The 15,267-nt window shown below is 26.9% G+C and overlaps 3 protein-coding genes across 4 annotated transcripts; 1 reads left to right on the top strand and 2 right to left on the bottom strand.

The window, feature by feature from the left end:
- Positions 1-2,919: 2,919 nt before the first annotated feature.
- On the bottom strand, positions 2,920-6,293 carry LOC134830386 (protein angel). The gene is made up of 3 exons (XM_063843853.1): positions 5,319-6,293; positions 3,632-4,054; positions 2,920-3,565 (listed from the first exon to the last, which is right to left on the bottom strand). Exons 1-3 carry the CDS (start codon positions 6,144-6,146, stop codon positions 3,185-3,187), a joined length of 1,632 nt encoding a protein of 543 aa, XP_063699923.1. The 5' UTR covers positions 6,147-6,293; the 3' UTR covers positions 2,920-3,184.
- Positions 6,294-6,944: 651 nt separating this feature from the next.
- On the top strand, positions 6,945-7,670 carry LOC134827054 (protein anon-73B1). Its single transcript, XM_063839587.1, has 3 exons — positions 6,945-7,132; positions 7,203-7,316; positions 7,383-7,670. The coding sequence occupies exons 1-3, from the start codon at positions 7,109-7,111 to the stop codon at positions 7,488-7,490; spliced, it is 246 nt and encodes an 81-aa protein (XP_063695657.1). The 5' UTR covers positions 6,945-7,108; the 3' UTR covers positions 7,491-7,670.
- Positions 7,671-8,910: 1,240 nt separating this feature from the next.
- LOC134837103 (uncharacterized) lies at positions 8,911-15,033 on the bottom strand. Of its 2 annotated transcripts, none has more exons than XM_063852424.1 (4): positions 14,229-15,033; positions 13,796-13,951; positions 10,623-12,798; positions 8,911-9,793 (listed from the first exon to the last, which is right to left on the bottom strand). In XM_063852424.1, the coding sequence occupies exons 1-4, from the start codon at positions 14,422-14,424 to the stop codon at positions 9,757-9,759; spliced, it is 2,565 nt and encodes an 854-aa protein (XP_063708494.1). In that variant the 5' UTR covers positions 14,425-15,033; the 3' UTR covers positions 8,911-9,756. The 2 variants fall into 2 exon arrangements, with proteins under 2 accessions (XP_063708494.1, XP_063708493.1); XM_063852423.1 differs by having other exon boundaries at positions 10,627-12,798.
- Positions 15,034-15,267: the final 234 nt, after the last annotated feature.

Here is a 15,267-nt window from a genome sequence, read left to right as displayed (position 1 = left end):
AAAATTATTTTAATTAAATTTAATTTAAATTTAAATTAAATTAAATTTTAATTTAATTTTTAAAAAAAAAAAAAAAAAAATATAAAAATATCAAATAAATTTAATTTTATTTTTTTTTAAATTTTTTTAAAAAAAATTATTTTCTGAAAAAAAATATTTTTTTAAAAAAAATTATTTTCTGAAAAAAAAAAATTTTTTTAAAAAAAATTCAAAAAAAAAATATTTAAATTTAATTTTAAAAAAATGAAAAATTATTTTTTTAAAAAATATTCAATATTTTTAAATATTTATTAAAAATTTTATTGAAAATATTCTTTGAAAATTGTAAAATATTTTTGAATTTTCTTCAAATAAATTATAATTTTTTTTTAATTTTTATAAAATTTTAAATTTTTAATTTTAAAAAATTTTTTTAATTATTTTTTAAATAAAAAAATAAAAATTTTTTTGCACAGTTTAAGGTAAATTTAATATTTCAAAATTAAAGATTTTTTTTTTTAATTATTTAAAAATATTTATTTAAAATTAAATTTAAACTTTAAAATAATTTTAATTTATTTAATATTTCTTTTATTTTTGAATATGATTTTTATCGGATAAAAAAAATCTATTAAAATTGAAAATATTAAATTTAAAAAAAAAATTGAAAATTTAAAAAATTAATTTAATTTTTTTTTTTAAAAAAAAAAATTCAGAAAAATTATTTAAAAAATATTTATTTTTTTTAAAAAAATATTAAAAATTTTTTCGAAATTATTTTAAATTTAAAAATAATATTTTTTTTGAAATATTTTTTTTATTTTTTTTTCGTCAAAAATCTCCAAAATTATAAAAATATAAAATAAAAAAATTATTGCACAATTAAAAAGAATTTTTGTAAAAAAAAAAATATAAAAATAATAAATTTATAAAAAATTAAAAAAAAATATTTATTTTGATAATTTTTTGCAATTCATTATCAAATCTTCTTTAAAATAAAAATAGGTTTTTTTTTATATTTTCATCCCATTTTTTTTTACAAAAAAAAAATTATCTTTCACTATCTTTCATTATCATTACAAAATCCTCTCTTTTGACCTCGAACAACTCGCATTTTCAAACGTATAAAACTCTTTTCAAATTCTAAATTAGAATCTTTTGACAATAGTCGCTTTTTTATACATTCAGCATGCTGAAAACGATGATAACAATTGTGCTCTGAACTGACTGGGCCAAAGTAAAAATTATGAATTATAAATAAACCGGATCTTAACCTTGGACTTTTGATTTCATTCAAATTCTCGCTTTTTCATCGTGACTCGTTAGATCAAAAAAATATTTAGTGAATTATTTTTTTTTCTTCATTTCGTTTAGATAAGGTGCATCGACATTGCGTCAAAAAATAAAAAAAAATAAAATTTTTCCGCAATCAATTGATAAGATTTAATTTCACTCCCAGACGACGATTTTTTTATTGTTTGTTGTTTTTTTTTGCGGAATAATGAAATTAAGTGTACCTTAAATAAAAATGTTTGTTTAAAAAAATGCGGCGATAAGAGCACGTTAGACACGTAAATAGTCTCAAGGACTTTCATCTGTGTAATAAGTCACGTTTATCAACTTGAGCCCTTATCTATTTACATAAACTAGAATTAATTCTTTCATTTATTTTTAATGGAAACAGATACTCGCTTCGATTAATGTGTCACACAATGTTGTAGGTAATCTCGAGTCGCCCGTTATTCGTCGTCGTCGTTCATTGTTCGTAAACATAGTCGTCAATTTTGTGAAATAATAATAAAGAGAGAATATTAAAGGTCTGACTAGATTTGATCGCCGCTTCATTCAAAAAGTGTCAAAAAGTTCATCTTTTGTGTTCGAATATAAAAAGCGAGACGATAAAATTTAATTTTTATTTTGATGCAAAATCGATTTTAATTTTTTTTTTTATTTTTTAAAAGTGAAGTAAAAAAGTTTAACAAAATAAAAAAATATTTTTTCAAAAAATTTTAGACAAAAAATGTTTAAAAGTTTAATTTGCGAGAAATTTCTTCAGAAAAATAAATTAAAATTATTTTTAAAATTAAAAAAAAATAAATTTAAAAATAAACAAAAAAAAAATTAAATTAAAATTTAAAACAAAATGAAAAAAAATTAATTTAAATAAAAAATTGAAACAATTTTTTTAAATAAAAAAAAAAATAAATTGAAAGAAAATTTTAAAAAATTAATTTTAAAAATATCTTCAAATTTTGAAAAAATTAAAAATTTCAAATTAAATAAAAAACAATAAATTTTAAAAAAAAAAATCTTAAATTAAAAAAAAAAATTTTAAAAATTCGCAAAAAATTCTCAAAAAATTAAAATTTTAAAAAATAAATTTTAAAAATTTTAAAAAATATGTAAAAAGATTAAAAAAAAAAATTAATTAAAAAAATTTAAAAAAAAAAATAAAAATTTTAAAAAATATAAAAAATTAAATTGAAAAAAAATAGATTTAAAAAAATTAAATTAAAAATTAAAATATTAAATTAAAAAAAAAAAATAAAATAAAATCCAATAAAATTAAAAATAATTAAAATTGAAGCAATTTTTCCAAATAAAAAAATTTATTAAAAAAAATATTTAAAATAAAAAATCAATATTTAAAAAAAAAAACAAATTTCATAATAATAAATTTTTTTTTTAATTATTCATTCGCTAAAAAATTTCATTAAAAAATTACTTTTAAAAAAATTGAATAAAAAAAATAAATAAGAATAATTTTTTTAACAATAAAAAATGTTTTTTAGGATAAAAAAATTAAATTTTGATATAAAAAAAAGTATTTTAAACCAAAAAAATATTTTTTTTTGTTAAATAATTTCAAACATCTGAATTCGACTAGATTGAATGAGATTATTTAAAAAGTGTCACAAAGTTCATCTTTTTATTGAAACACAAAAGCGCGACGATAAAATCGCGTCACACGTGAACACTCAGTGGTTCTGTCTTCTAACCTTGTTCTCTAAAAATAGGCATTTGAACTCGATCACGGACAAATATAACATACACAAATTGCTTTTTTGTTAGTTTTCTTTCTTTTCAAATCATATTATTAATATTTATTGCATGAAAAACAAAAACAATGACATTAATTTGACTCTGTTCACCGATTCGCGCGCGATTTTCTTACAACTTACTTAAATAGAGCTTAACTAGTTTCTCACAGCTTTGCCTTGTCGTCGCCTTTGATTAAGAATTTGGCGGCCAACGACAGATGATCCGAGCCAAAATACAGATTCGGGACCATTCCCATGTCGGCGCATCGATCGACGGATGGCAATTTGTATCTGCCGAGCAATTTGAGTGTCTCGTCCTGCCGATTGCTCGTCTCGTTCGAGTAGAAAATGTAGTCGACGGTGATCCATTGGTCCTGGAACGTCGACGCTTCTTGATCCGCTTGCCCCAGTTTGTGTTCGTACACGGAGTTGAAGTTGAATTTGTGTCGCAACTCGCCCGTGCTGAAGGGAACATCTTGCGTGAGGTCAACCACGGCATTGGAATCCATGTCGTCAACCGAGAAAATCTTCTCCGTGTGATGAAGCTATTTTTATGACGAGACAAAAATTAAGATAACATTAAAAAAAATCGAAAAAAAAATGTCACTGACCTTCGTGTAATTGCGTTCATTTGTCGTGACGACATGAAGATGCTGACAATCGTCTGTGATTCCCAGATTTTTCGGAAGCAGCTGTTTTCCCGTGCAATCGTAATGTTGCTCGTTGTTTCGGGGCTTCTCGAGCGTGCGCGACATGAGTTGGTCGTAACGAAGTTGCCCGCGTGTCAGAAGTTTGTAGGGCGCCGAGTACGGTTGCAAGTTAAAGTCTCCCGTGAGGATGACAGGCACGTATTTGGAATCTTGTGAGAAGGCGATGCGATCCAGTTCAGCAAGAAGGACTTGAACTTGCGCTAAACGAACGTCTTGTCGTCGCGGATTGTACAGCAAATGAGTTGTGGCGACGACAAATGTGCAGTTTGGATCACTTTTTGGCGACAGTTTGGCTACGAGAGCGACATTTTCGCGATTCAAGAGCTGAAAATGGAAAATTTTACATTAATTTTGGGTTTTAAAATTATTAAATTGGAGGTAAAATTATAAATTTTGAATAATTTTTTAAGGAAATTTGGTAATTTTTTAAAAATTACTTTTTTTCATGAACTTTTAAAATTTTCAAAAATAAATAATTTTCAAAAAATATTTGAAAAATAAGAAAAATTGACCTTTAAATTTTTGTTTTGCATTTTTAATTTCATTTTTAAACTTAATAATTTTTATAAATAAAAAAAATAATAAATTTTTCTAATATTAATTATTTTTTTCAAATAAATTTAAATTAAATTTAATTTTAATTAAATTTTTATAGAAAAATTTAAATTTTTGGTAAAAAAATAAAATTCATTAATTTATCATTTTTTTAATATTTTGCATCAATTTAAATAGAATAGATTTAATTTTATTTAAAAATTTAGTAAAAAAAAATGTTGATTTAATTTTCATAAAATTATTCAAAAAAAAAAAAAAAAATAAATAAATAATTTAAATTCATAAAACTTTTTATATTTTAATTATATTTAATATTTTTTTTTAATTTAATTTTTTTTTATTTTGAATTTTATTTTTTGGTATCTAAATTTTTTTCTTTAAAATTTGATTTTTGTGAGATTTTTTTTAATTTTAATTTTAATTAAATTTTTAACGCAATTTCACAAACTGATTGAAATTGAATTTGAAAATTAAAGTTAAAAAAAACTGTTTTTCTAAAAAAAAATTATTTTTTCAATAAAATTAATTTAATTTTTAGTTAATTAATTTATCAATATTTTTTTCATATTTTGGATGAATTTGGATTAAATAAATTTTATTTTTTTTAGAAATTAAAAAAAAAAAATTTAATATAATTTTTAAAAAATTAAAAATTTTTAAATTTAAATTTATCCAAGATTTTTAAAAAATTAAATTTTTCAAAAATAAAAAAATAAATTTAATTTTATTTAAAAATTAAAAAAGATAAAAATTTAATTTATTTTTCAAAAAATTAAAAAAAAAATAAATTTATAAAACTAATTAATTTTCATATTTTTTTCAAAAATTTTATCAATAATTAGAATTTTTTATTATTTTTTTTTTCTCTTAATTTTTATTTTATTTTAAATATTTTTTATTTTTAAAATTTTAATTTAAATTTTAACCACTTTTGCCTTGAAATTCAAAATTTTACGAAAATTTCTCACAAATAAAATCACTTTCTTCACAATTCAAACGTAAATTTTCTTAACAAAAGACAATTTCAACTCACCTGACAATTTGGTTGATAATACTCAATTGTGTGATACTCAATCAAATTAAACAATTTATGGTTGTAAAAAATGGCACATCCGTCATCTTTGAAGCCGGTTCGTTTCTTGTACAACACACTGAGATCCAAACTGCTCAGTTGCTGCTCAAACATCGCCAAATGCGACTCTTGCATCTCCTGCAAACACAAAATCTGCGGATTTATCGTCAAAATTTCCTGAATTAAGCGCTCATTCCGTTGATTCCATGGCAAAGCTCGCGAATCGTGATTCTGATAAAGATAAGGATGTGCTTCGAGCAGATTTTGCGCCAAAATATTGTACGAGCAAAGTGTAAAGGGGACTCCTTGTTGCGACTTGAGGTACTGTTCGTGGGCTGGCGTGTGTTCCCATTGCCGCAAATTCGAGAGTTTTGCCTCCAATCGCTTGAAATCACGTTCGGTATCCATGTCGAGGTTCAAGTTGGGCGTGCTAAAGTGACGTTTTGGCTTTTTTTGGGATTTTTTGACGCGACGCGTTTCGAGCGCATCAAAAAGTGTGTCGAACGGGTCGGGCACCGGCAGATCTGACGAATTTTTTGATGATTTTTCGCAAAAGTTGTTCGAGTTTGTTGTTAACGCTGGCTTCGATGCCGTCGTTGTTAGATCAGCTGACGAGTGAAACAACGGCGACGATTTCGTTAATACTTGTTTTTTGTCGAGGGAGGCGGCGGCGACGGGCGATGCGGGGACTTGTTTCAGCGAGAATTTTGTGCGACGTGCGGATGTTTGGGTGACACTGGCTTGAACATATCTTTCGGATTTCAGCACAAATTGACAGATTCTTTGCATTATTTTTGCTGTTTCCTCGCAGCAGCTGTCAACCTTCTATAATTGTGAGTTAATTATAAAAAAATAATTTTGCGACTGTCAAATACGCTTCCTGTGTTGATTTTACTTCCTCAAGGTCTCCGAGTCGCTCCCACAGCAATTATTGACGCACGATGATTTATTAGCTGAATTCCAGTTCATTTCCACGTCGCTTGCATGACTTTACATAAGAAGCACTTTTTCAAGGTCTTCAAGGAAAAAAACCACTCGACGATGTTTCGTAATTACTTCGCACTTTTCACGCTTCCGTTATCAATTTTTAATTGTTCTTTATCAAAATCGTCGTAACACTTTCTTTCCTTTATAATAAAATAGTTCAAAGTTTGATTTTTTTTTATTTTTAACTTCACTCAAATAATTTTCTTGTTTTCTTGCATAAACTCTTATCACAAAAAATTTTTTTTTTTTTTTATTATTTATTGTCTGAGTTTTTTTTTCTTATTATTTTTATTAATCACTCGTGACGTTTTTTTATATATTTTATTTTTTTAATTTATTTTTTTTTTATTAATTTTAATTTTTTTTAATAAATAATTATTTTTTTTTAATTTCAGATGAATTTTTTTGAAAAAAAAAATTTTTTTAGCAAAAATCAGCCCGCGGATTGAATTTTAATTAATATTGACGGAGCTCGCGAGACACGTCTTGACGATTCGAGGAACTGAAATTGATTGAGACTTTCCGAAGTGACTTTTCTCGTATTTTTTTTGCCTTGGGTCACATATGTTGTATGGGATATGTAATTTTCATACGTGATTGGTTGAAATTTTGACGCAAAACAATCTGAAAATCGATATTTTGTCTGTGAAAAATTGTTTTTACAACAAATTTTATTAAAATTTTAAGGAAAATTCGAGTTTTTGAAAATTTTTAAGAGTTTTACGAGATTTACGAACCTTTGTACGACACAAAAACGTTAAAGAATGAACCAAGTGGTGTCGATTCAGGTAAAAAATTTAATTTTTCTGTAAGCACTTTTTGGATGTAATTTTGTTTACCTCTTTGAATTTTTTGCAGGGTGAGGATATTTTCGGGACAGTAATCCGTTATGGGCTCTATTTAGGAGCGATTTTCCAAATGGTTTGTCTCGCAGCTTGTATTTTCTTGCCGGATACTCTGGAGAATTGGAGGGTAAATTTTTTTCTTCTTCGGGTTTTTACAAAAAAAAAAAAAATATTTTTTTAATTTCTTTTGTAGAATTCTGAATTTGACTCTCGTGATGACTCCAGCAGTCAATCGAGTCCGCAAAACACGCCGAAACAGAGGAATTATCGCGTGAAGAAGGACAAGAAGAAGCGGCGTTAAAGCGATGGAAGTCGAGAATTTTTTTGTTTTGTACGTTTTTGTGATATTTTTGTAACTTTCTCGTATTTATCGGATGTTTACGAGGTTCTGTACTTAAAATTTTTATTTATATTTACATGAATTTCCATTTTTTAACACGACACAATTGTATTTATTGAATAAAAATGAAGATTAGTCATAGATAAAGCGGGAGTTGTTTTGAACAATGGACTTTGGAGAACGTTCTACGTCGAAGATGAACTTTCCGGATCGCATCGAAGATAGTTTTGACGGCACGTTTTTTCGTGTTATTGACCCTTTTGATGACTTTCGAGATATTTTTCGAAAATTTGATGATTTTTCGTTATTTTGAGGCTTTTTGAGAGTTTTTTTTGATAAATTTCTCCCCAATTTCGAGGCTTCAAAGGTAAATTTTCGAATCTAAATGGAGAAATAAGGAAATTTTAAATCAATTTTGTATCTTTATGAAGCTTCAGATTAATTTTACTTTTCTTTAACGGGAACCTTGATGAGCTCTTTCGAGCATTTTTAGGGTTTTTGAACAATTTTTAGCCTTTGAACGATTCGTGATGCCTTAATTATTTTGATTTTCCAATTTTTCAAACCTCTTAAATCATTTTTCAGTCAATTTCGTAAAAATTATTGAATTTTCTGATTAAAATTAAGATAATTTTAATAAAATGCAAAGCTTTAAATTTAAATTTAAAAGTTTAATTTTATTTTTTCATTTAAGTTTTAATTTTTTACGATTTTTTATTTAATTAATTTTAGATTAATTTAATTTAATTCATAAAAAAATTATTTAATTTTATGTTTTAAAATTAATTTTCTTAAAAAATAAAATTTTTTTCGTAGGTTCTTTAAAATTAAATTAATTTTTGTGAAAATTATTTTTAAATTAAAAATTTAATTTTCTATTGAAAAAATAATTTTAATATTTTAGCTTTTAATTTTAATTTTATAACCTGAAATAGAAAAAAAAATAATAATAAATAATTATTTTGAACCTAAAAAAAAATTACTTACAATTTTACGTAAATATTGACCTAAAAATTTTTCAAAAACAAAAAAAAAATAAAACACAATTTTTTATGATTTTTAAACACGTTATTTATTCATATTTTAATATTTTTATTTTTATTTTGAAGATAGTTGATTTTTATTTTATAACTTTTTATTCATTTATTTATTTTTTTTATTATTATTTTTTTTTTATTTATACCTCTATTGATGATCATAATTTAGACGAATACGAAAATTCACATACGAAAAATTATTTATTATTTTTAAATTTATTTTCCTTTTTTTTTAACTGAGGGGCAAGACTTTCTTTTTTCTCAAGTTTCATTCAAAATTCAATAATTTTTTGTTTCTTTTTTGTTAGAGAGTTTGTATTTTTTTTACAATATTGTACTATAGGAACAATTATTTATTTTATTTTTTTAATTAATTATTTATTTGTGTGTTCAAAGAAACAAAAACAGACAGAAAAAAAATCAAACGTGATTTTTCTTAAAATTTAATAAAAAATTGAAAAAATTATTTTCTGCACTTTCCAAGCCTTGAAGGCTTTTTTCATATCTCCTTTAACTACAAATTTAATTTTTTTTACATTTTTTTTCTAACCTTTTCATTTTTGAATGAATTAATTTTTCTATAAACTACCATTCATGCATTTTTTAATCATCTAGAGATATTTTTTTATACATATCGTGTAACTTTAATTTATTTTATTTTAAGAATTAATTAATAGTCTGTTGTAATAGTTGTGAAGGATCGTATTTAAGCCTTTTTGTTCATCATTCATCGTTTTTTTTTCCTTTAATTATAAAATTAATTTTAATTTAATTAATTCAGATTTGTCTCGCGATACTGGAAACATTTCTTTTCTACGAGCTAACAGTCAAAAATTATAGTTTAAAAATTAAAAATCGAATCAGTCGTCATTTCTTTTTGCTTTTTCCAGTCCAGAATTCGTTCTCGTGTTCACTAACTAGACGTGAAAAATAAAAATTTTGTTTCTCTAAAATTAAAGGAAAGGTAAATTTATTTCGTACAAGAGCTAAATTTGAGTCTCTAATATATTTTTTAGTTTAATTTTCTCATTATTCATTAATATTATGGTAGATTTCTTTCATTTTTCATGTTTGATGCTCACTTTTGGAGCAGATTGCAGTTTCAATTCTTTTCTTTGTTGATTCTCCAAAGTACGAAGTTGCTCACTGGCTCACATATGGAATTGTGTGGTAAGAAGTTGATTTATCCTCTAGTTGAAATAATTCGGATTTTCTCGACTTTTTTGGCTGTTGAAGAGAAAAAAATTTTTGGAATTAATTTTTTAACTTAAAATATTTTTTTATAAAATTGTAAATTATTAATTAATAATATTAATTTTTTTTTCTCAAAATAATAAAAATATTTTTTTAATTATTTTAAAATTTTAAATAAAAAAATAATTAAAAAAATTATTTAATTTGAATATATTTAATTTTTTAAAAAGAAAAAAAAATATAAATTTGGTAAAAATTACTTAAAAAATTAAATTAAAAAATTTCATTATAAATAAAGAAATTTAATTTTTAAAAAAAATAAATTCTGATAAAAAATTAATTTTATAAATAATAAAAAAATATTAAAAATAAAAAATGAGAATTTATAATAAATTTGAACAAAATAAATAAAATTTGGATTTAAATATTTTTTTTTTAATTATAATTTATTTTAGTTAAAATAATTAATTTTATTATTATTTTTTTAAACAATAATTAATTAAAATTTTTTTTAAATGTTTGAATTAAAAATTAAATTAGAAAAATAAAAATATTTCTTTATAAATTTTAATAAAAAATTATTTTAAAAATTAATAAAAGAAATATTTAAAATAAAAAAAATAGAATTTAGAATAAATCTGAACATTAAAAAAAATAAAATTTTTAATTTAAATTAAATTTAATAAAATTTATTTATTTAATTTTTTGAGTAAAAAATTTAAAATTAAAAAACTAAATTTAGAACAAATTTTTTGAAAAGTTTTTTTGGGAAAAAACTTTTAAATCGTAAAAAATTTTAAATATTTTTTTTTAATTTTTGAATAATTTTTTAAATTTAAATTTAATAAATAAAAAAACTTACTTACATTTACCCGGAGGTCTTCCGCGACGCTTCTTAACGGGCTGAACCTGAAATTGCCGCTTGACTTTCTGATGGAATTCCTCCTCATCGTCGGCATCTTCGTCAAAAAACACGGAAGACGAAATACCCGACGTTGTGCATTCCGATTTGTTCGACGACATGCTCTGAATACTGGTATGGCTACTCGAACGCGACGTGCCTGCGCTCCCATTTTTCGCATTGTACCGTCCCTTCGTCGTCGGAAAATTTGTCGTTTGCCTTTTTCCGGGTGCACGAGTAACATCACTGTCGCTACTCGCATTACTGCTGCACGACGATTCGTCCGTTGTTGAAGGCGGCGGCGTAAGTTGCTGCGCAAATGCCTCATTTTTGCGTTTCGGGCGAATGTAAAAGTTGTCGTGAATTTCCTCGAGCGACGATTGCTTAACGCGCGTCGATTTGACAATTTTCGTGGGATTTGTACTCTTGCGACGACGACAACGGGCAGTTTGTTGCGGCGGCGATGATTCGGAAGAGTCTTCTTGCGTGGCGGGAGGACTTGCGATGGATGAGATTTTGTTGGCACTAATTTTCCGTGCGATTTCCATCATGGTTTTCGTGTAGCCTTTGATGTAATCGGGTTCCTCGTAGAAATGCTTCGTCTCGTTGTTGTTCTCCTTGGCAGCTTTGAGACGATTTTCGATCTCGAGAATCGCGTAAGTTGGTTGTCCCTTGTATTTGTTTGGAATTTCCATCATTTGTTCGCGTTCGAATTCCTTTTCCGCACGTTGACGCGCGATTTGGTCGGGATCTTGACTCAAAACTTCCGCCCACGAGAATCGAGTTCGTTGTTTCTTCGACTTTTTGTCAGCTGCCTTCGATCGCAGGTTCTTCGGCGAGATTTGGGACAAGCCCATGCTGCTGCGACGCGAACGATCGAGATCTTTGATCGGCAACAATAACCCTAACTTTGCTATTGACTTAACATTATTAATCTTATCACTGCGGTTGTCTGCCTGATTCGTGACTTTTTTCTCATCAACGCATCCCCGCTTCAGATCACTGATATTCAAGACCATTTCCGACGCCTTGTGGCCCAAATCCGTAAATTCCCGCGTAAACATTTGTCGCAAAAACTCGTAATCCGGGCGTTCGTCGTACGCCAACTCGTTCACGTAACACAAATAATCTCCGAGAAATTTAGGAACTTGTTGCCCGTAAATCAGTTTGAGCATTTCGCGGGCGTCAGTCATGAAAATCTCCTTCATTCGATGCACGTGCTCCGGTTGATTCATCAATTTGTCGTCTTTCCATGGTAACGAGCCCAAAGTCCAATACATCAAATTAAATCCCAAACATTCCAAATCCGAACGACGTGAATGAGCTCCCATATGGGCATCGCGCGACGTGAATTCAAGAGTCCCGTCATGAGCACGTCGCTGATCCATGCAGAACGGATGATGCGTCCCATTCGAGTCGAGAAATTTGGAAGCCAGCCCAAAATCGATGAGATAAATGTGATCTTCGGTAATGAATTTCGTCTTTGGCGGCTCATCGAACAAAACGCGCTTGTTGATCACATTTCCACGTTTGTTGTTGCCACGCCCGGAGCGTTTTTTCTTGCCCACACTTTCCATTGTGGCATTCGGACTGCGCACATTGAAGTCTTCGTCGTCATCCGAGTCGGAATTCACGTCGTCAATGTCGTCGTCGTTGTATTTGTAGCTGACTTGACGGTGATTTCGCATCGAATACGGCTTCCCGGGCGTTTGGTGCAACAAAAATTCGTCTTTTTTCGTGCGAATTGCGCGTTTTCTGTTGTTGTTGCCTCCTCCCTGAGATGCGTTTTCGTGATCATCATCCGCGCCGAACGCGATACTATTGTGTAAGGCATTGTCTGTCGCTCTCTTAAGACGACGCATTTCGGCTTCTTTGTCGTAAGTACACGAGCCAATCATTAAGTTTTCCGCCTTGATGTCGGAATGCGCGTATCCGTTGTCGTGCAAATGCTCCAAAATGTCGAGAATTTGTTTCGCGAGGATGAGCAAGTGTTTCAAACTGACACGACGATTTTTGATTATGGAATGCAAGTCGCACTTGAAACGTTGCAAGATGAGGAAACGGTAACGGCGCGACGCAAAATGATGCGATCCGCTTGCAATGTATTGAGGCATACCCGGAGGTAAGGGGTGCTCATCTAAAATGAGAGAAAAAATAATTAAAAAATTAGAAAAAAATTTCAAAAATTTAGGCAATTGTCAAAAGAAAAAATGTTTCATATTAAAATTATTTTTTTAATTTTAAAATTTAATTTTTTTTATTTTAAAATATTTAAAGTCAATTTTTTTTACATTTTCATGAAAAAATTTATAAAAAAAATTTAAATTTCATAAAGTGTTGAAAAATATATTTAAAAAAAATAATAAATAAATTTTTAAAAATAATTTAAAATAAAATAAAAAAATTAAGTAAGAATTAACATTAATTTTTTTTTCAAACAATTTAAATTTTTTTTTTCAAAAATGACATATTTTCAAAATTTTTGAATGTTAAGATTGAAAAAAATTATTTTAAAAAATTAAAAAATAAATTTTTCTTCAAAAATGCAAAAGTTTTAAAATTCTGTGAAAAAAACTGACATTTTTTTTTAAATTTTGGTTCAAAAAAAATTTTATCTTAAAAAAATAAAAAAAAATAAAATGAAATGAAATAAAAATAAAAAAATTTAAATTGAAAAAAAATCTAAAAATTTTTATTTTTTTTTTTCATTTCATTTCATTTTTTTTATTTTTTTTTTAAAGTTTTTATTTAAAAAAAAAAAAAAATTTTTATTAAAAAAAAAAAAATAAAATTTTTAAAAATGAAGAAATATTAAATTTTCAGTTCTAAAAGTTTCCTTAAGTTCTTAAAAAGTCTATTTTTTTAATTTAATTTTTTTTTTAATTTAAAAATGCAAAATTATCATTTTTTTTTTAATTTTTTAAGATTTTTTTTCTTTAAATTTTTGTTAAAAAAAATAAAAATTTCACATTTTTTTTTAAATTTTAAAATTTTTTTTTCTTTAAATTCGAACAAAAAATAAAAAAAAATAATTTTAAAAAAAAAAAAATCACAAAAATTTAACATGAAACACTTTTCCTTATTACACTTGCCTTGAAAAAACATTCGAAAAAAAAACAAAAAAAAATTCTTACCAGTTGCCTTGGCAGTAGATAGCAGACAATGGATTTCAACAAATAATGGTCCATTCGAATGAGGTTCAATTTTTGCAACATATTTGGCTGTTTCAGTCGTAACGGGTCTCGATGTGTCATCAGAAGCGAGAAAAATCTCGCCGAAACTTCCCTTTCCTACAAAACGCGAACGAAACAAAGGAAAAAAAATCAAAACATGTGATTAAAAAAATATTTAACGAACAAATATGTCAAAAAGCGGAAGGAGAGCATATTTTTTATGTTGTTGTTTTTTTTGTACAGTTCAATAACAAATCTCGAATGTACGAATGTGTTGAAAAGAAATAACGTTTTTTTCTTAATATTGCATCTACTGTACATGCGACGAAGGTACATAACGCGAGACGGGAGACAGCTGTGTGCAAAACACAACAAAAATCGATATTTTTCTTACCGATGGGTTTTCCGATTCGCCACTGTTTTTGCGTCAAATCCGTGAGAATTGTGTTATCGACGAGTTCTCGTGTGAGCTCGAATTCAGGGCGGTCGATGTCATCCTCGGGCGACGATGGCGGCGATTGAATTTTCTGCTTTTTCACGGGAGTCTCCTGCTCATGATGATTTCTGTGTTCGGCATTTCGTTTGCCCATGACTGTGTTTGTGTCTGTGTATGTGATACTAACACCACGACGACGACTATGTACGTGCTCTATGTACTCGAATCAATCATCAAAATTAAATGGCTTACAAGAAAGTTTTTTCATGTCAGCGAGAAAAATGTCTTTTTGGGCAAATTCCGTGGATTTTCGCGGAAATTCGCCTTTTGATTATGCAGCTGCGTTTTTTGTTGTCACACTTTTCGCACGTTTTCGCGTGTCTCTCGCGGATTTTCGAGACTTTTTCGATGATTTTCACAAGAACATCCCAACAATAACAAGCGGACCAGACAATTGCCCGATTTCAACAGAACTAGCGACTTTTTCTTACAACTAACTACCTAACTAGATATTTACACACTTAACAACGTAATTTTTCCGGGTTTTAACGCGATTTCGTGCACATTTATGGGGGAAATTTGCGTTTTTTCTGCAACCAGTTGTATTTTTAGTTTTTTTGCTCTCTTGTAATATGGCCGACTGTCAATGGCAAAATGGTTCGGTTTGCAGCGAATTTTATTTTTAAAATTAAAATCACAAAAGGTAAGCGCTCGGAGGGTTTTTCCGTCTGCTTTATCACGATTTTTATTGCTTGTCGGACAAGTGTGCGATGATAACTTTGCTTTTTTTGTGGATAATTAGAGGAGCAAGTGTTCAAAACTGACCGTTAAAATTCAAATTGAATGTGACACGGGGCGAAGTTATTTGACAGTTCGTTTGCCCAATGCAAAATTTTTGTATTTGACATTGACAGAAAATTTATTTGAAAATTTGACAGTTGAATTTTTTTAGAGTCACGTGACTTATTTTCATATCGGAATGATCTAAAGTTTTTTT

Source organism: Culicoides brevitarsis, chromosome 1, assembly GCF_036172545.1.
Source record: "Culicoides brevitarsis isolate CSIRO-B50_1 chromosome 1, AGI_CSIRO_Cbre_v1, whole genome shotgun sequence".
NCBI lineage: Eukaryota > Metazoa > Arthropoda > Insecta > Diptera > Ceratopogonidae > Culicoides > Culicoides brevitarsis.
Note: the sequence above shows the minus strand (reverse complement) of the source record. Positions and strands in the feature narration are given on the sequence as shown.